The 22,334-nt window shown below is 35.4% G+C and overlaps 1 protein-coding gene and 1 pseudogene across 4 annotated transcripts in view; one reads left to right on the forward strand and one right to left on the reverse strand.

Moving 5' to 3' along the window:
* The window catches only part of Spats2 (spermatogenesis associated serine rich 2), a 108,389-nt gene that overhangs the window by 26,765 nt on the left and 59,290 nt on the right, over positions 1–22,334 (reverse strand). For all 4 annotated transcript variants that reach the window (XM_026407101.2, XM_077798595.1, XM_077798597.1 and 1 more), the window contains 4 exons: positions 18,893–19,126; positions 6,520–6,599; positions 2,979–3,087; positions 665–714 (listed from right to left, as the gene is read on the reverse strand). In XM_026407101.2, coding sequence (XP_026262886.1) covers positions 665–714; positions 2,979–3,087; positions 6,520–6,599; positions 18,893–18,917 — 264 coding nt within the window. In that variant the 5' untranslated portion in view covers positions 18,918–19,126. The remainder of the gene's footprint in view (positions 1–664; positions 715–2,978; positions 3,088–6,519; positions 6,600–18,892; positions 19,127–22,334) is intronic.
* On the forward strand, positions 1,561–1,890 carry LOC144254823 (NADH dehydrogenase [ubiquinone] 1 beta subcomplex subunit 3 pseudogene; annotated as a pseudogene).

The raw sequence follows: 22,334 nt of genomic DNA on the forward strand, positions 1-22,334 counted from the left end.
TAAGGAGAAGGGATCAAGAACTACTAGGTTAGATATTATATTAAATACTTGTATGTATTAGTATTGCTTTCCCTACTTTAGAGATGAGCAAACTAAGGCACACAAAGATTACAATATTCCTAGATCACAAAGCCAGGATAGAATGGAACAGGACAAAAATACATGCCGAATGACCCCATATTCCAAGTGCCTTCTAATTCTCTAAATTGCAACATCAGACCCCTTTGAAAAGTACCCAACAGCTATGGTAGTAAGAGTCTGCTCTAGACTTTAAGTTAGTTCATTAATATTAGGGATTATAATACTGTTGTCTGACCTAAAACTCTGAACTATTTTAGCTGATCTATGATATGTACAGTTGAAAACCAGAACACTTTCTCTGGAGGAGTTCTGCTTCCTCAATATGCTCTCCTGCTTTACTCCCTGACTAGTATCCTCTTGGCAAGTGCACTATGGCAAAGGCACTGTTTCTTACCTTCAATTACAGGGAGGGGACTGGGGTACTCTGTGAGACACAGTTGTATCTCAATATCAAAGGTTTTTTTCAACCAGCTAAACTGAAGATATTTATGTAAACCTTTTCTTTCAAATATTTGCAGAGATTAAATTTTTAAAAATAATATAAACATCAATATCATGCTCTTAAAATTTAATTCATTTTTACCTTTTTCTTGCCTGTTACTGTCCATTCTTTGAGTACTTCACTGGCACTACCTGTAAAAGAAACCGATTACAGATTTTCTCTCCATATACACAGTTAATCAAGAATTAATGTCCCTGTATTTTATAATTACTGGAGAATTTCCAAAGTGCCTAATAATAAGAGTTAAGGACTAAATCTCTAAAGTAATATGAGATCATGTCATGCTTCCATTTTGGAATACCTGCCTACTTGGATATCCTTTTACATGTAATTAAATTTCCCCAGTGAGTTCTTCCAAGAAGAGACTAATGCAGCCTGGCCATTTTGAAGATGCTTTTGTTCCTCTCCTCAGTACTGGGGATTGAACTCAGGGCCTCCCACATGCTAGGCAAGCACTCCATATCCGGCCTTTTAGTTATTTTATTTTGAGACAGGGTTTCACTAAATTGCCAAGGTTGGCCTTGAACTTTCAATTCTCCTGCCACAGGCTCCCAAGTAGCTGGGATTTCAAGTGTGTAACAACACTCTTCTGATGAAGAATCTTTTTTCATGGTTGACTACTGAGTGTTATGAGAAGTCAAACTGCTGTCAGAAAAAGTTATGTGTGATCATGTGTATTCAAAACCATTAATACAGCATTTGAAAAGAATCATCTAAAGAAAGACATGGCTGGGCTGGGGATATAGCTCAGTTGGTAGAGGCATGGGAGCAGAAGGGAGAGGGCATGGGGTTAGAAATGATGGTGGAATGTGATGGATATCATTATCCAAAGTACATGTATAAAGACATGAATTGGTGTGAATATACTTTGTATGCAGACATGAAAAACTGTGCTCTATATGTATAATATGAATTGTATGTATTCTGTAGTCATACATAAAAAAATTAATAAAATAAAATTAAAAAGACAGACAGACATGGCCCCTGAATATGAACATGGTCATGGAAAACTGGAACTTCCAGTTTATAAAACAATGGAAGATAGAAGGAACACCATTAGAAACTGGAAAAGCTGGCTGCAAAAGAGCTCAGGGATCCATGGGGCTGCAAAGAAGTTTGGTGATACATGGGTGGCTTTGCATACCCTTTCCTTTGTTGGTGCATAAGTAAAAGGATTCATATGGGAATTTGCTGCTTTTATGGTAGCCAAAGGGGCTAAATATTATCTGGAGTCTCAGAATGAACATAGAAGCATTATTGAAGATAGCATATGGAAATACTTTAGTGACTTCTTAATTCTCTTATAAAAATAAGATTTCTTCATTGTATTGTACTTGTCTATATATTTGTCCCTTAAAGAACACTAGTAAGGTTTAGTAAAGTAAGAAAAAAAAATAAGAATCTTTTATCTATACCTCAGTCTGTATACAAAGATGAATTGGTTTTAGCCCAAGTGTGCCATCCCCTCCTCTCAGGTTACACACTACCTTGGCTGCTTTGTTTGAAAGAGACTTGCACACCACACAAGATCAAAATGCTAACATTAACATTTAGCATGAAAAGAAAAGAAAAACCTTTCAGTGTATGGACCTATTTATTTATACACTTGCAAATTCAGGAAAATAATAATAAGTTTATTATTAAAATTTCTAATAAACCTAACCTGATATACAAGGATGAAACAGGTTCAAGTAAAGTTCTTCTCAAATGAATTAAGTGGAAAGAAGTTTGTGAAACACTCCTCAACTCTGAATCTGAAGGCTCCACCATACTTGCCATTCATTCTTCTGTTAGATAAGGATATTCAACCCACCCGATTGAGTTACTTGTGCCAAACTAAATGATAACAGAGCTTCCAAGAATGCCAAGTCCTGGAATTTGCCATATGTTGCTGGGCCACTGAATTACTCCATTGTTAGGAAGAGCCTCTTAAATTCTTTGTTTCTTTTTTTCCTTTGCAGTACTGAGGACAGAAGCCAGAACCCAGAGCCTCATGTATGCTAGGCAAGCACTCTACCACTGAGCCACACCCCCACCTGAATATCTTAAATTCTAATTTCACCTAACTTTAATCAAGTTCCTTATAGCAATTACCATGATGTGAGACTAAGTTTTTAGAAACCAGTGATGTGGTTTCTCAAAGTGGAGAATATCTGTATAGAATAATGGAGTTTTCTTACTTTATCTTTTATTCCAGATATCCTGTAGCTTATGTATAAATTATTTCTAGGGATGAAAAAGGCATCTTACATTAATAAAATGTGATGGTATGTTATGTTATCATGGGGTCTGCTATAGCATCTATGAAACAGTAAATTGCTGTGTTCCAAAAGTCTGAAGCAACTTCTACTGAACAAATACAAACTAACAAGAAAAAAAATTAGGCTAGAATTACCTTCCATGAATGCTTGTACGGTTTTGTCCACACAATTATCAAAGTGCTGCAAAACCAGGATGATTTCATTGTTGCTCTTATTGGGAACTATTGCACGCACTGCATTTATCTAGAAAAGAAGACAGAGTCATTTAATTCTGACATGAGTAGGTCACTATGAAACTGATACATATTACAGAGAATAACAGTGACATTTCGTTTTTAACAGTATTATCACTCTTTAGTGTCAGTGGAAATACATGCAACCATCTCACTGTGAATAATAAATACACGATGACAATAGCACATGAAAAATTGATATCAAAACTTAGAAAGGTATAACATTGCTGGGAGCAGTGGCACATGCCTATAATTCCATCAACTGAGGAAGTCAAGGCAGGAAGATCACAACTTCAAGGTCAGCCTGGGCAACATAGAGAGACTTTATCTCAAAATAAAAAATAAGGGGCTGGAAGAAAAAGGAAAAAAAAGAAAAAAAAAGAATTTGGAGCTAAAAAAAGGGGGGGGCGGCGCTGGGGTTGTGGCTCAATGGTAGAGTGCTTGCCTAGCATGTGTGAGGTACTGGGTTCAATTCTCAGCACCATAAATAAATAAACAAACAAACAAAGGTCCATCAATAATAAAAATATTTTTTAAAAAATAAAAATGGCTGGGGATGTACTTGAGTGGTAAAGTACCCCTCGATCCAATCCCCAGTACCTGTCCCTCCCTCCAAAGCAGAACTATATTTTGGAAGTACTGGTGAGCAAACCTAAGACCTCCCTCCACCATTTATGTACAATTATAATGCATCAAAAAAGTGGGGAAGATCAGACCCAGAGCCTCATGCATGCTAGGATGCTAGGCAAGTACTCTACCACTGAGCTACATTTCTAACCCAGAACATTTCTAAAAATAAAAGATATGTACTTTTATATTAAGATTTTTATATTAAGAAAAGGTAGAGCCAGGTGTGGTGGTGCATGCCTGTAATTCCAGTGACTCAGGAGGCTTAGGCAGGAGGATTGAAAGTTCACAGCCAGTCTTAGCAACTTAGTGAGGCCCTATCTCTAAATGAAATATAAAAAAAGGGCTGGGGATGTGGCTAAGTGGTTAAGTATACCTGGGTTCAATTCCAGTACACACCCACCAAAAAGAAAAGGTGGTTTAATTTAGGTGTCAGATATTATTTAGCATGTTTCATCATTTTTAGCATACTGTAGGGAAAGGTAGAAAGTTTAATAAAGCAAAACCATAACAATTAAAATTTCTTTGTGGCATTGTTCAAAACTTTGTATCACTTATCTGTATAATAACAAAGGTAATTTATAGAAATAATATGAATTATTATAAACTATGTCAGGCATACAAAAACATAATGAAAAACCATAAGGTGACACCAAGTTTAATAAAATAAAACAAATGCAATTGAAGCCCCATGACCTAAGAAATCTTTTCCCCTTTTCTCCCCAGATTTCTACCCTGAATTTGGTGTCCCAGGGTTTAATCCCTAGTTCAAAAAAAAAAAAATCAATTTCTTATTTTATTGCTACATGGTACATCCAATGTATACACAATTCATTCATTCATTCAGTCAGTCAATGGATACATTATTTTCAATGTCTGGCTACTGGGAAGAATGCTATATTGTACATTCCTATATTTATTTGCAGCTGACCTTAATGGCTAAAACAATATTTAGTACACTGTAATAAAGAAAAAAATTAAATAGCCACTAGTAGAATCCTGAATAGTTGGCATTTACAACTTCATTTGATAACAAATAGATATGCCAACTTTGTCAGATTTATTCCTAAGGTATTTCATATTTTTTTACATTAAAAATATATACTTTGTAATAACTACATATTGTTTTCTTTTTTATATATTTTTATTTAGTAACCTTGATGAACTTTTTATTTTTTTAAATAACCCAGCTAGGATTTTTTTCTTTTCTTTTTTTTTTAAAGAGTGAGAGAGAGAGAGAATTTTTTAATATTTATTTATTTTTTTTTTAGTTTTCAGCGGACACAACGTCTTTGTTTGTATGTGGTGCTGAGGATCGAACCCGGGCCGCACGCATGCCAGGCAAGCGCGCTACTGCTTAAGCCACATCCCCAGCCCGATGAACTTTTATTAGTCCCATTAATTTGTTGCTTTCCTGGATTTCTCTATGTTAACTGTATAGCCTATAAATAACACTTTTCTTCTTCTAATTCTTATAACTTTAATTTCTTATCTTACTGCATAATGTATAAATGGTTATTTCTCAAAGAAGATCTAATTCATTCTGATGGAAAATAGTCATTAGAATCCAACTGGAGCTAGATGTGTTTATTTTTACTGGGAGTCATTGTTTCCAGTTCTTTTAGGGGATATAACTAAGAGACTTTTTATTAAACCATGAGTACATACTGACATTCTCAATTAAAATGTACTATTAAAAGGTCTTTTCTCCCAGGCACAGTGGTATATGCCTGTAATTCCAGTGACTCCAGAGGCTGAGAAAGGAAGATACCAAGTTCTAAGCCAGCCTTGGCAATTTAGCAAGACCCTGTCTCAAAAAGTAAAAAGGGCTGGGACTGTAGCTCCATGGTATTAGTATGTATCAGTATACAGCTCTGGGTTCAATTCCGTGTGTGTGTGTGTGTGTGTGTGTGTGTGTGTGTGTGAGAGAGAGAGAGAGAGAGAGAGAGAGAGAGAGAGGGAGGGGTGGCTTTTCTTATTTAAGAGAGAGAGAGAGAGAGAGAGAGAGGGAGGGAGGGAGGGAGGGGTGGCTTTTCTTATTTTCTTTTTCGATACTGGGGATTGAATTCAGGGGCACTTCACCACTGAATTATTTTCCCCACCACTTTTTATTTTGAGACAGGGTCTTGCTAAGTTCCTTAGGGTCTCATAGTTGTGATCCTTCTACATCAGCCTTCCCAGTCACTGAGATTATAGGCCTGCACCACTGCATCTAGCTTGATTTTCTTTCTTTCTGCTTTTTCTTGGACTGGGTCAATCTTGCTATGCTGCCCAGGCTGGCCTTGGACTTTTAGTCCCCCTTGCCTGAGCCTCCCAAGTAGTGGGGATTACAGGCATGCCCCACTGCCCCCAGCTTTTCATCTGATTTTCAACTTGGATCTCTTTTCTCTTATGCAAAAATTTTAGATTATGGGGGCTGGGGATGTGGCTCAAGCGGTAGCGCGTTCGCCTGGCATGCGTGCAACCCGGGTTCAATCCTCAGCACCACATACAAACAAAGATGTTGTGTCCGCCAAAAAATAAAAATAAATAAATATTTAAAAAAAAATTTAGATCCTAAAAATATAAGTATTTACCAATTTGTTTTATCATATAATATTTATAATATCATTGCTAACAACACAAAAGATTACTGTGTTTGCATTTCATAGGCTCTAATTCCTCAGAACCATTATGTCACCCTCTGATATATAATGGCATTCTCCTTTGTTGCTAAAATTTCACTTTCATAATAAGTTGTGATAGCCACTGGTTGTATAAGTACCTAAATTTTCCTATAATGTTTAACTTTGTTATCCATGATAACTAGTCTTACCTTCTCTTTCATGTTTTCAAAAGTACCTCCCTGGGCCAGAACAGTGTTAGACTGTAAATCAAAAATGAATCCTGATGAATCTGAAAGAAGAAGGGGGGACAAACATATTACACATGATTAAAATATACTGTATTTCAGGTAAGTACCTGAATTATATATAATTATATATTATTATAGGCCATGCCTATTATAGCAACTTGGGAGGCTGAAGCAAGAGGATTTTGAATTCAGGGCCAGCCTGGGCAACTTAGTGTGACCCTGTCTCAAAATAAAATTTTCAAAAAGGTTTGGCAATGTAGTTCAGTAGTGGAGCACCACTAGACTAGGTTCAATCCCCAGTACCACCTCCCTGGAAACATATATTTCATCTCTAAGATATAAGAGCCAAGACTGGCTGCTTTTTGCCTGTAAAACAATAACAACTCAGTTGCTATTTGGCAAATCCTATTATATAGATAACTCATAACTAACATTTTGAGTTAAACTTATAAAATTTGATTTTAATAGAAAATGTACATATTGTGGAAAACACCAAATTCATCAGCTATATTAGACTTTTTCCTGTAATCCCTGGTATCTTTATTTATTCTCCCTTAATTCAAAATGCTCTCTAAAAATGATGCAAATAAATAGCTCCCATGGTAACATTTAATACTAAAGAATCTGAAAATGTGAGTGGGATGGAAGCTTCTATAACATTAATACACATGAGAGTAATTTCCATCTTCTAGACTTCATCATGCACTTTATATTCTTGGACTAGTGAACTCCATGGGATACATTCTTGATAAAACAATGCACCCAGATTTACATTACCAGCAATGTATCCAAGTTTACACTGAATAAACTAAAACTACCCAAGAAGCAATGTAAATAAACAAAACACAAAAAAATCTCGGTGTGTTTACATTAGGGGAACACATGGTGATTAATTTTTTTTTAAATCTAGATTTTAACTTCTCAGTATTTATAAAAAAGGATATCTGCAAATTTAATCAGTTTTCACCTGTGACTATATGATCAGTAAATGACCTGTTTTAACACTCTATAATTTTGATTTCTGGTGCCTCCCAACCCTAGTACTGGGGATCAAACCCAGGGGCTCACACATACTAAGTTAGTTCTCTACCACTTAGCTACAACCCAGATCTTTTTTACTTTGAGATGGGATCTTGCTAAATCACCCACACTAGCCTCAAATTTGTGGTCCTGCCAGAGCCTCCAGAGTAGCTGGATTATAGGTATGCACCAATGTACAGGTTAACAATTTTTTTGCAATCCAACAAGATGCAATCCCAGAAAATGGTTAAAGTGCTTTTCAAATTCTAACGTGCATACTTATCTTCTAGGGATCTTATGCTAAAATGTAGTCTGTAATTTGACAATCTGGCCTGTGGCCTGAGAATTTTATTCACAGATGATATCAATAATACTGATCCCTGGTGGCTCAGTGGTAGCGTGCTCGCCCAGCATGTGTGAGGCACTGGTTCGATCCTCAGCACCACATAAAAATAAAGACAAAAGGGCTGGGGATGTGGCTCAAGCGGTAGCGCGCTCGCCTGGCATGCGTGCAGCCCGGGTTCGATCCTCAGCACCACATACAAACAAAGCTGTTGTGTCCGCTGAAAACTAAAAAATAAATATTAAGATTAAAAAAAAAAAAGATGTTGTGTTCACCAAAAACTAAAGAATATTAAAAAATTCTTTCTCTCTCTCTCTCTCACACACACACTCTTTAAAAAAATAAAGACAATAAAGTCCATCAACAACTAAAAAATATATATATTTAAAAATAATAATACTGATCCCTGAACAGTTCTTGAGAGTAGCTTGGGAGTTAAAATTTCAACAAAACAAGTAGAAGTTCTGGGAAAAGGAGTATGAAAAATACAGAAATAAGCTAGTATACAGTCCAAATTCTTTTGCTATTATTATAGATGTATTAATTAAGGCTTTTATATATATAGTTTAATCTTTATCCTGTTTCCAAATAATTCCTAGTTGCTACGAAGATCAATAATTTATAAGTTAGATTAACAATAATCTTTTATTTGACCTAATTTTTTTGTTATTTTTAGATATACATGACAGTAGAGTGTATTTTGACATAACATACATATATGGAGTATAACTTATTCTAACTGGGGTTCCATTCTTGTGCTTGTACATGATGTGGCATTTCACTGGTCATATATTCATATTATGAACATAGGAAAGTTACATCTCATTCATTCACTGTCTTTCTTATTCCTCTTCCCACTCCCTTCCCTTCAATCCCTTTTGTCTAAACCAATGAACTTCTATTATTCTTCCCTCCAACCCTTATTGTGTGATAGTATCAGCATATCAGGGAGAATGTTGAACCTTTGTTTTTTGGGGGATTGGCATATTTCACTTAGCATATTCTTCAATTCCATCCATTTACTGGCAAATGCCATAATTTCATTCTTCCTTTTGGGTGAGTAATATTCCATTGTGTATATATGCCACGTTTTCTTTACCATTCACCTAGTTGGTTCCATAGCTTAGCTGTTGTGAATTGAGCTGCTATAAACATTGATGTAACTGCATCACTACAGTATGCTGATTTTAAGTCCTCTGGGTATATACCAAGGAATGGGATAACAGGATCAAATGGTGGTTCCATTCCAAGTTTCGTGAAGAATCTCCATACTGCTTTCCAGAGTGTTTGCATCAATTTGCAGTATCTAGCAACATATGGGTGTACCGGTTTCCCCACATCCTCACCAACATTTGTATTCTTGATAATTGCTATTCTGATTAGAGTGAGATGAAATCTCAGTGTTGTTTTAATTTGCATTTCTTTTTTAAAAAATATTTTTTAGTTGTAGATGGACACAATACCTTTATTTATTTGTTTATTTTTATGTGGTGCTGGGGACTGAACCCAGTGGCTTACACATGCTAGGCAAGCATGTTCCACCACTGAGCCACAAACCCAGCCCCTGCATTTCTCTTATTGCCAGAGATGTTGAACACTTTTTCATGTTTGTTGACCAATCGGTATCTCTTCTTCTGTGACTTTTTTTTTTTTTGGTGTTAAGATTTTTGAGTTCTTTACATAACCTAGAGATTAATGCTCTAACTGAGGAGCATACGGCAAAGATTTTCTCCTTCTGTAGCTCTCTATTCAAGTTCTTAATTGATTTCTTTGCTGTAAAGAAGCTTTTTAGTTTGATACCATCCAATTTATTGATTCTTGATCTTACTTCTTGGGCTTTAGGAGTCTTGTGATTAACAACATTGTTAAACCAGAAGTAGAATAAAGGACATGAATTGAGCTTATTCACTTCAAGAGAAACTATGCTAGCCAATTACCACTGAGCCTTCAACTAATTCAGCTCTAACCTCTGTTAATACTGGCAATTTTGAGACTGTCACTCAAATGAAAAAAAAATTGGTTATATTTAATACAAACTCAGTATTTAAGCCTGAGTCTTCTAGGCTTATGACTACATAATAATTAACTGCCACTAATCTTTATCAATTGAATTGATACAGTATAGAAAGATCTTATATAGCCAAAGTAAGATCTCAAACATTTTTAGAATCACTACAGATAGGGCAAATGACTATAACTTGAATGTTAAAATGTACTCGTCCCTCCCCTAAAAATGGATCAATGAGCAGTGTGAGATTAAACAAAGATCATCAATAATCTATTTATTAGAGAATCAAATCACTAATCTCTTTTAGAGAAAGGAAGGGAAACTTAAAGCAAAGGAGTCTATGTTTAAATAAACTATTATTTTTACTAGCCTCTTAAATATTATGTAATACTTTTTGTTTCTTTAACAGCACCCTAGATAACACAAAGTCCAAGGGGAAAAAAAAGGTAGTTCTGCACTAAGTTATTATCCAAAACAGATTAGCCTAATACTAGAGTTTATTGGGAATACTAATTAGGATAATTAAAAATACATAAAGCAGCTATTTCAGCAGGGTCCTAGAAGAATCGAAAATTCGAAACCATCCTCAGCAACTTGGTGAGACCCTAAGCAATAAATGAAACCCTGTCTTTAAATAAAATGAATAAACAGGGCTGTAGATGTAGCTCAGTGGTAAAATACCACTGGGTTCAATCCACACTACCAAAAAAAAAAAAAAAAAAAAAAGAGGGCTGGGGATGTGGCTTAAGCGGTAGCGTGCTCGCCTGGCATGCGTGTGGCCCGGGTTCGATCCTCAGCACCACATACAAACAAAGATGTTGTGTCCGCCGAAAACTTAAAAAAAAAATATTAAAAAATTCTCTCTTTCTCCCTCTCTCTCTCTCACACACACACTCTTAAAAAAAAGAAAAAGAAAAAAAAATCAGATAAAGGTTGTTTCAAGACAGTCAGTATGACACAGAAATATATGAGCCTGATTATCTCATATATTAAATAAACTTTGGGTTTATTTTTATCTTGCTTGCAGTGCTGGCTTCAAATCCAAGACTTGCACATGCAAAGCAAACACTCTACCACTGAGCTACATAGCCAGCCCAGCTAAACCAACTTTTTTTTTTTTTTTAATATTTATTTTATTTAGTTCTCAGCGGACACAACATCTTTGTTGGTATGTGGTGCTGAGGATCGAACCCGGGCCGCACGCATGCCAGGCGAGCACGCTACCAATTGAGTCACATCCCCAGCCCTCCAAGAAATCTTGAGGGCCTCATTGTTTAAAAGGTTTGCTTGCTCCAATGATAATATTGTCAATTCCCCCAAGACTGGTGACTGGGTAAAAAAAGTCAGTCCACCTTCTACAAACTATCTTAGCAATACCCTCTAGAGCATAGCCAGCAGGAAATGATACTGATTGAGTGCCCAATCTCTTCTGTTTCAATGTCATCTCTTATTAGTCTGGAATTAGTTCTCCAATAACGAAATTAAATGCACAGTTTTTAATAAATATTTCTTTCCTACTTCTCACTGTCCTTTAGATTCTTGAGAATTCTACCAACTATACCAGGAAAAAAATTCAGTTCTTCAGTACTATAGATAGAACCCAGGGTCTCACACATGCTAGTCCAGTAAGTCAGAATATTAAAGCCTTTAGGAACTAGTATTCTACAAAATGTTGAATATTTCCTTCCCTCTACCCACTCTATATCCCTTGCTTCGAAGTACAGAAATGAATAGGTCAATCCTAATCATATATTCTGCTCCAACAAAATAACCTTTCTCAGAAAACTACAAACAGCACTGAAAAAAATCTGTCACTCTTTAATCATTAACCTTTGTGCAAACGAGAATTAAATCTGTGAGCTTTTTATCTCTTAAACTGATTTATGGATCAATAATCTCAGTTTTAAATATTTTTGTATCCAAATAGTTGTCACACTTATGACAGCTTTAATTTGTGAAGGTAAGAGACACTATTTAAGAAGAGACACTTGTTTAGGGGCTGGGGTTGTGGCTCAGTGGTACAGCACTCGCCTTGCGCATGTGAGGCACTGGGTTTGATCTTTGGCAATACATAAAAATAAATAAATAAAAGTAAAGGCATTGTGTCACCTACAACTATTTTTTTTTTTAAAAGGAGAGACACTTGCTTAAACCCATTCTGCCCCAATGAAATGTTCACTAATATAAAATATAGTCTGAATGCAGTGGCACACCTATAATCCTAGTTACTCAAAAAGCTGAAGCAGGAGAATCACAAATTCAAGGATAGCATGGGTAATTCAGTCAGACTTGGCTCAAAATAAAATTTTTAAAAGGCTGGGGGCTGGGTGGTACAGTGCTTGCCTAACATTCATGAGGCCCTGGGTTTGATCCTCAGTACTGTCAAATAAATAAGTAAATACAGTGCATATACACAAAGTATTACAATTGGCAATTTATCATTAAACAAACATTCAAGTAATCTAATCTACTAATCAGGTCAAGAACTAAAACACTGCTAGCACCCCTGAAATCTTGCCCCTTCTCAATCATCACCTCCTCCTATATGCCAAAGGTAACCATTTCCAGACTTTCACTTCCTTTCTTTATATTTGACACCACTTAAGAATATATCTCTAAATGCTACAACTTAGTTTTACCTTTATTTATAAAATAATTTTATATTCATTTCATTTTTAGTATGTGGCTTATTTTCTCAACACTGTATTTGTTGATTCTTACAGGTTAATGTGGCTTGTTCACCTTCATCGCTGAATAATATTTCATTGTATGATTATGCCATTATTTATCTATTCTGCTAGTGATAGACAGTTGGGTTGCTTCCAGTTTTTGGCTAAAACAAACAATGTTGTTTCGAATATTGTTGTAAAAGTGTTCTGGTATACCTGAAAATAAGTTTCTGTTGAATATAAGAACAGAACTATTATGTGAGTATCCTTCAAATTTACCGCACAATGTCAAACAGTTTTTCAAAGAAGTCACACCAGTGTAGATGCTCACTAGCAGTGTTTCAGAGTTTGTTGTTCCACATAATCTTAGTATTGTTAATCTTTTAAATTTTAATCAATACTCTTTGAGAGTAATAGTATCACATTATAGTTTCGATTTCAGTCATTTCTAAATGAGAATGAGCACCTTTATATATGTTATTAGACACCTGGATATTGTTTCCTGACAAAACCTACTTTGTCCAGTTTTTAAAAGGGGAACTGTCGGGGCTGGGATTGTAGCTCAGCGGGAGAGCGCTCCCCTAGCAAGGGCAGGACCCGGGTTCAATTCTCAGCACTACATAAAAATAAAGGCATTGTGTTGTGTCCATCTACAAAAAAGATATTCATATTCTCTCTCTCTCTCTAAAAAAAATAAATAATGGGGAACTTTTTTTCTCATTGATTTGTAGTTGTTCTGTAATACGACACAAGTTTCGTCTACCATTCTGTAACTTGCTTTTTCGCTCTTTAATTGTGCCTTTTGATGAACAGTTTTTAATTTCACTGGTAATAATGTACTGACATTATTTTTTAATTATTTTTTTATTTTTTTGTGGTACTGGAATTCAAAGGCCAGTTCTCCCTAAGCCATACACCCAACTCCCCTGTCCTTTATTTTGAAAAGTAAGGGTCTTGCTAATTGCCTAGGCTGGCCCCAAACTTGCGATCCTCCTGTCTCAGCTTCCTGAGTTGCTGGAATTACAGTCATAAACCATCATGCCCAGGTCTGACATTAATTCTTTTCCTCTCCTTTATGGTTAGTAGTTTTTATATCTTATTTCAAAATTTTTCCCCAGTGGGGCATAGTGTCATCCCAGCAGACAGGAAGATCAGAAGTTTAGCAAGACTTGCAATTTAGCAAGACCTTTTCTCAAAACCTGAAAGGGGGCTGGTAATGTAGTAGCTCAATAGTAGAGTGACCCTGAGTTTAATCCCCAATCAATCACTAAATAAATTAATCTTGTCTTGAGATAATGTCAGAAACTTCCTTCAATTTAAACCACTGGGAGAAAGCACAAACCTTGAAAACATTACACTAAATGAAAGAAGCCAGACATAAAAATTATATTGTGGGGGCTGAGGTCGTGGCTCAGTGGCAGAATGCTCGCCTAGTACATGTGAGGCACTGTGTTTGATTCTCAGCACCACATAAAAATGAAATAAAGATACTATGTCTACCTACAACTAAAAAATAAATATTAAAAAACCCCCAAGCATGTGTGAGGCACTGGGTTCAATCTCAGCACCAGATAGATAGATAGATAGATAGATAGATAGATAGATGATAGATAGATAGATGGAGGTGCTGTGTCCATCTACAACTAAAAAAGTATTTTAAAACTATATTGTATTAATCTGAGTATGTGAAATTTTTAGAAAAGACAAAACTAAAGAGACAAAAAGAAGATCAATGTTTACCTGGAGTTGGAATAGGGAACAGAAATTAGTCACAAACAGGTTAAGAGAAAACTTAGGAGGTATGAAGAAAGTGTTTGAAAATAGAATTATAGTAGGGCTGGGGATATAGCTCAGTGACAGAGTACAAGGCCCTGGGTTTGATACCTAGCACTCAAATATATATATATTTGAGTATATATATATATATATACTCAAATATATATATATATATATATATAAATATATATATATATTGCTTTGAAGGCTACACAACCACAAAAATTTACTAAAAATAATACAACTGTAGAGTAGGGGCTGGGGTTGTGGCTCAGTGGTAGAATACTCGCCTAGCATGTGAGAAGCCCTGTGTTCAATCCTCAGCACCACATAAAAATAAATAAATAAAAAATAAAGGTATTGTGTCCAACTACAACGAAAAAATGTTTTTAAAAATAATAAAACTGTATATGGGCAAATTCTACAACCTTTTCTTTTTCCTTTTGAGGTCCTAGAGGCTGAACCCAAGGGTACTTACCACTGAGCTACATTCCTAGTCCTTTTTTTTTTTTCCTCTTTGGTACTGGGGATTGAACTTGGGAGCACTACTCAACCATTGAGCCACATCCCCAGCCCTATTTTATATTTTATTTAGAAATATTATCTCACTGAGTTGCTTAGTGCTTCAATTTTGCTGAAGCTGCTTTTTGAACTTGCAATCCTCCTGCCTCAGCCTCCCAAGTTGCTAAGATTATAGGTGTGTGCCACCATTCCTGGCTAAAAGAGTTTCTAAACATTTTTCATTTCCATATGCACTATTCCATTTTACAGAAAGAATTAGTGCAGGACCAGACACCAAGAACTACTGATCTGGGTGTTAGCTGAAAGGCTTGAAGCAATAAACAGTTGTAACTGAAACTGACTTAGGCCATTCAAGGGTAACTCCACTAAATATTTCATGAAATAAAGAATTTACAAGTATTACTGACAAAAGGATAAGATAGAAACATGGTCTGTGGTTGAGTAAAAACAAAAATAATTACAAGATGAGGCTGTAAATAAGATGCTACCAGAGAACAACTATCATAGCACCTTTTTAATACACTACTATATAATTATAGAATCATTATAAATTATTTGAACCAATAAAACACAAAGCAATGAAAATTTTAACTGACATAAACTTTTTTTTTTTTTAACACAATGCCTTTATTTTTATGTGGTTCTGAGGATCGAACCCAGGTCCCGCCCATGCTAGGCAAGCACTCTACCGCTGAGCCACAATCCCAGCCCCTGACATAAACTTTTGTACTTTGTTCTTTTTTAGTTCATGTTCTGCAAATCAACTATATGTATAGATTTGTTTCAGAGAAAGTCCTAACAACAGATAAACTTCATGTTGTTTCTAACTAAATATAAATCTAGGCTAAGTTCAACCAAAACTGGTTAAGCACTAATGCCTATTATATAATTTAAAAAGTAAATTCATTTTATAGCAGATACCAATCACAAAAAGCAATGATAGTTTTTCAAAGCTCTGGCAAAACACAGACATGAAGTAAAGACTCTAGTTTTTAAAAGGTCAAAGCAATCTACTAAAGTTAAGTTTTTAAGGAAAAAACAAATGTAAAACTTTTTACATGAAGTTATTTGATTTTCAAATCCAGAATCTTATTTTTATTATAGTATTTCTTATTTGCAGGATGAAAACAGATGTTTAACATTTCAAGCAAAACTGAGAAAAAAAATACCAAACTGGATCGTGTTGACTAAAAAGAAACAAACTTGGATTATAAAAAATTTTTCAGCCAAAGTACATGTATGAAGTCTCGAATTGGGTGTCAACATACTTTATATACAAACAGAGATATGAAAAATTTTGATATATATGTGTATTAAGAATTGCAATGCAAAAAAACACAACAAAATACATGTATAAAGGCGTGAATTGGCATAAACATACTCTATATACAAAGATATGACAAACTGTACTCTATATGTGTAATAAGAATTGTAATGCATTCTGCTGTCGAGTATTTAAAAGAATTAAAAAAAATTTTTTTTTCAGGGCTGGGGCTATGGCACAGTGGCAAAGCACTTGCCTGACATGTGTGATGCCCTGGGTTCAATCCTTAGCACCACATAAAAATAAACAAATAAAATAAAGGTATGCTGTCCATATATAACAATAATATAAATATATATATATATATATATATATATATATATATATATATACACATTTTTTTTTCAGATTATGAATCTCATTCTAGGGCTGGGGTTGTGGCTGAGTGGTAGAGCACTTGCTTTGCATGGGTGAGGCCCTGGATTCAATCCTCAGCACCACATAAAAATAAATAAATAATAAAGATATTATATAAATACATAAATTTCATTCCATGGAATAGTCCAGCTTCTTTAATAATCTGACCATTCCTTTGAGCTCATTCTTTTTTTTTTTTTTTTTTGGTACCAGGGACTGAACCAGGGATGCTTAAACACTGAGCCACATCTCTATCCCTTTTACATATTTTATTCAGATACAGGGTCTTGCTGAGTTGCTTCAAGCCTTGCTGAATTGCTGAGGCTAGTTTTGAACTCACTATTCTCCTAACTTAGCCTCCAGAGCCACTGGGATTATAGGTGTGTGCTACCATGTCCTGCCTTTCTTTGAGCTCGGATTTTTTTTTTTTAAAGATTTACTATATAATGAAACTAAGGCTTTTAAAACCATAAGCGATTCTAATATTACTTATATTATTTTCTTTTTTCTTGGTACCAGAGATTAAACACAGTGGTGCTTAACCACTAAGCCACTTCCCCAGCCAGTTTTATTTATTTGTTTGTTTGTTTATTTTGAAACAGGGTCTCCCTAAGTTGCTCAAGGCCTTGGTAAGTTGCTGAGGCTGGCTTTGAACTTGCAATCCTCCTGCCTCAGGAGGAGGATCGCACAGAAAAAAGCCACCCCAGAAAGGTCAAAACTTCAGGAACCCCGGAATCCCACCACCCACATCAGTCGGTACGAGCGAAGAGAAGGGACTTGGATACTTAGCAAAGGATCTAAGCTGCTGAGAAGAGTGCATCACTGTGCCCAGCATAGTATATTATTTTCTTATAAGGAGGTTTTTAAATTGCCAAGTCGAAATGAATTTCCTTCATATTTAACACGTGGGATCTAAATCTATGAAGTTTTGTTTGGAATTAAAGAATACTGAGCCAGGTGTAGTGGTGCATACCTATAATCCCAGAGACTCAGCAAGCTGAGGCAGGAGGATGGCAAGTTCAAGGCCATTTAGCAAGGTTCTAAGCAACTTAGCTAGAGCCTGTCTCAAAATAAAAAGTGCTGGGGATATAGCCTAGAGGTACAGCACCTCTGGGTTCATTCCTTAGAACAACCACAACAACAAACAAAACACACAACAACAACAACATACCAAAAAAAAAAAAAAAAGAAAGAAAAGAAAAAACCCACAATAAAGAACATTAACTTTAAATTGAAAATTCTAATGCAGGAGGCTGAGGCAGGAAGATCACAAGTTCAAGGTCAGCCTCAGCAACTTAGTGATATACTGTCTCAAAATTAAAAATAAAAAAGGATTGGGGATGCAGCTCAGTGGTATAGTACTCCTGGGTTCAGTATCAATAATTAGTTAATTAATCAATTGCAGGGAGGTAAAGATACCTATGTGGTCATTCTTTGTTTTAATTTTATTTATTTTTGGTTCAAGTTGGGTACAATATCTTTATTTATTCATTTTTATGTGGTGCTGAGAATTGAACTCAGGGTCTCACACATGCTAGACAAGCGCTGTACCACTAATGTGAGCCACATCCGCGCCCTACAGTCATTCTTTTAATGAATATATTCCAGTTATGCACAATAGATGTAGCACTATTGCTGAATTTGTCCTTTTCAATTTTTGTAGCTTCTCTAGGAAAGTTGAAAAGAGCCTTTGTTGTCCTTCTCTTCATTATAACTACTTTTGATACTTTCTTACTCTTTGCATCTTTTATTTTACTTTAAAATAAAAGAAGGCTAGAGAAGCTAGAGTAGCAATCCTGGAAGGAAAAGTAAAGAAGGAAACAAAAACTGGAAGCATTTACTCTTATTCCATTTCCTTTCTTTGGGAATACAGAATGTCTTGCAGGAAGTCATCTCCTACCATATCTCCCTAACATATGTTCACTCTCCAAATACGCACCATCAGGTTGCATTTGGCTTTCCTGAAAGTTTATTACAATTTGCTAAGGTGCATGAATAGAAAAGCAATTGCTACACAAATTAATTCTCAGACTAGTAATACACAAAATTACTATAACCTAATATCCACAAATACTTTGCAAAATCATTTGAAACACATTATTAAAAGAATAGTTTTTAAATACATACATATAAACGGGGATCACTGCTCCACAACTACTTTCTTTCCTTTTTTTTTTTTTTTTTTTTTTTTTTTAAATGTGGTACTGGAGATCAAATCCAGATCCTTACACATGCTAGGCAAGTTCTCTGCCACTGGGCTATATCTCTAACCCACTAAAATTATTTTAACAATTTATGCTCACATGAAATCTTACCCTTCTGGCTTTGTTTCCTAGACATTGCAGTTTCTTTGATTTCAAAAACTACAGATGAAAAGTATTTTTTTGCCTTGTCCAGGCTCTGAGATTATCTCTGATTTTAGAGTGGGCAAAAATCTTGGTTGTATGAAATTCTGTTCACTAGCTGTTAATCGCCTTTCCTTCGGTTGTATCAACTTCTTGTCAGGAAGTATCATTGCAGATAGTCATGGCTCTTTTTCCAGAGAGATTCTAAAGGGAAAAATACAAAAACACATTTACCATTAGAGTAATGTCTATGTGAAATTTCTAAGCAATGTCCACAGGTTTTATTTTTCTCTACTCTTTTTTAAGTGCTCTATAAAGAATGTACATGTTGAAAAGCACTATTTTTCTCAAGAAAACAGTCTTTGAATCAGATCATATTAGTTTAGAAAGCATGTTTTATTTTTTTTTTAAATTTTTTTTAATAGTTGTAGATAGAATGCCTTTATTTTATTTGTTTTATTTTTATGTGGTGCTAAGGATGGAACCCAGTGCTTTACACATGCTAGGCAAGTGCTCTGCTGCTGAGCTACAGCCCCAGCCCATATTTTCTTTATCTTCTTTTGTATCTGCCTCAAATATTTCATCCTCATCAATGCTTCACAAACTAAAATATTGCCTTTTATCACTCCCTAAGATCTTACCACCTGATCTTCCTATCCAAATCAAGGGACTTTTCTCTTTCCCTAGAATTTAGCTTCTCGGGTTTCTCAGCTTAAATATAGCTGCAAGAAACTTGGGTGGTGCAAGTTGGGGAAAGTGCAAAACGATTTTAATATGGAAAATCAAAACATCAAAATGTGATTAGTCGGGCTGGGGATGTGGCTCAAGCGGTAGCGCGCTTGCCTGGAATGTGTGCGGCCCGGGTTCGATCATCAGCACCACATAACAAAGATGTTGTATCTGCCGAGAACTAAAAAATAAATATTAAAAAATTCTCTTTCTTTCTCTCTCTCTCTCTCTCTTTAAAAAAAAAATGTGATTAGTCAATACTGGAGGAAGCTTCTCTAAGTTGTAAAAATATAAAATCTATTTTTCCTTATTACTAAAACTTTTTTTGGGGTGGGGGGGTACCCCAACCCTTTATCAAGGGATTGAATTCAGGAGCACTCAACCACTGAGCCACATCCCCAGCCCTATTTTGTGTATATTTTAATATTTTTTAATATTTATTTTTTAGTTGTAGTTGACACAATACCTTTATTTTACTTATTTATTTTTATTTGGTACTGGGGATCAAACTCAGGGCCTTGGACGTGCTAGGTGAGCCTTCTACCGCTGAGCCACAACCCCAGGCCCCCTATTATGTATTTTATTTACAGACAGAGTCTCACTGAGTTTTTTAGCACATCACTTTTGCTGAGGCTGGCTTTGAACTATCGATCCTCCTGCCTCAGCCTCTCAAGCCAGTGGGATTGTAGGAATATGCCACTGCACTCGGCTTACTAAACATTTTAATTTTTTTTTAGTTGTAGATGAAAATAATTATATCATTTATTTACTTTTATATGGTTCTGAGGATCGAACCTATTGCCTCACACGTGCTAGGCAAATACTCTACCACTGAGCTACAACTCCAGCCCCCATATTACTAAACATTTTAAAGATCCTTCTCAAAAATTTCTGGGTATAGAAAGAATAATTAGGATCATAGAACTCATATAAACTAGAAAATAAACATTATATACTGAACAAAAAGAAAGTAAATTGCAAAGTTAAAGAAAAACTGAAAAACACCACTGATTATAGATCTAATAAAAAGGCAGAAATGCTAAGCAACAGATGAAATAGAATGAATAGAATGAAAAAGAGCAGAAAAAAGAGAAAAAAGAGAGATTAAAGCAATTAGAAGATAATGTTAAAGCACACAAAAAAATGATCCAATATAAGGATAACTCAAATCTAACATAAGAACTCAAAAATTATGACTCAATAAAGGTAATGGAAGAGGATTCACAGACCATATGTAGGAAAATTCCCTTAAAATACAAAAGACCTGAATCCATTTGCTCCCAATCACCTCCAGTTCATCAGAAGAAATGCTGTGTTCTATCTTTAAAACACACCCAGAACTAGACCACTTCTCACCTTCACTGCTACTACCCCTAAGTCACAATCATCACTCACCTGCACTACTGAATCAGAATGATAATAGCCTCCTAACTGGCATCCTGAGTCTTCTGCCACCTTTGGCTTCTATTTCACTATGGTGGCTTTTAAAATTATAAGACAGATTATAAGCAACTCTGCTGCTCAAGGTTCATTTCATTAAAATTAAAAGCCAAAGTCCTTAGAATGGCCTTAATGGTCTTATCAAATGTACCTCTCTGCCTCCATTTTCCCTTACCTTTTTGATCCCCTGTCCTACTACCCTTCCCTGAACTGAGATAATTCACTGAAGCCATACTAACCCCTTTATCATCCCTTTTATACTCTAGATATATTTATACCCTGGGGTCCTTAAAGCTTTCCCTCTTCCAGGAATAGTGTTCCCCTAGATATTGACATGGAATATCTTCTTGTCTTCAAACTTTTTTCAAAAATTACTCTCTCTATAGTTTTTCACAAGAAACCACTGAATCTGGGATAAGAACAAGATCAGAGGATCTTGCAACACACACCCTCAAGTCAGTAGGAAAAGCAGTTTCACCCAAGGTGAGGAAAGTCATGAAAACCCCCCCACACACACACACACACAAAGCCTTCTGGTATTCACAGTGCTGGGGATGGAACCCAGAACATCAGGTATGCTAGGCAAGCACTAAGCTGTATCCCCAGATCCCGGTTCAAATGATTTTCCCCCATTTCAGTGGGGAAAGAAGTCTTTTCAACTAGATGTCTTAATGAATAAAAATGAACTTAGACCTTTACCTTAATCCATATACAAAATTTGGCTCAAAATGGATCATAGATCCAACTGTAATATTCCTAGAAAATGCACTGAAGAAAAAAAACATCATCAACAACACACTTCAAAACACAAACCATAAAATCCATAAAATCCATAAAAGGAAAAACTGGAGTTGTTAAAAATTAAGACTTCCCATACTTTAGAATGTGCATTATCACATATAAGAATTACCTCAATTTGCAAAACAATTTTATATTTATTTATAATATAAAGAATTATCTCAAAATGCAAAACAAATGAAAGATTCTCAAAGAGTTATTTGCATACCCATGTTCATTATACATTAGTCACAATGACCAAACGGTGGAAGCAATTTAAATGTCTACTGACGATGGATAAACAAAATGTGGTACATACACATAATAAAATATTATTCAACTTTTTTTTTTTTTTTGGTACCAGGAGTTGAACCCAGAGGTATTTAACCACTAAGCCACAGCCTCAGTCCTTTTAATTTTGAGACAGGGTCTCACTAAGTTGCTGAGGCTGGCTTTGAACTAGAGA

The sequence above is a fragment of the Urocitellus parryii genome, chromosome 5 (genome assembly GCF_045843805.1).
Source record: "Urocitellus parryii isolate mUroPar1 chromosome 5, mUroPar1.hap1, whole genome shotgun sequence".
In the NCBI taxonomy this organism is placed as follows: Eukaryota; Metazoa; Chordata; class Mammalia; order Rodentia; family Sciuridae; genus Urocitellus; species Urocitellus parryii.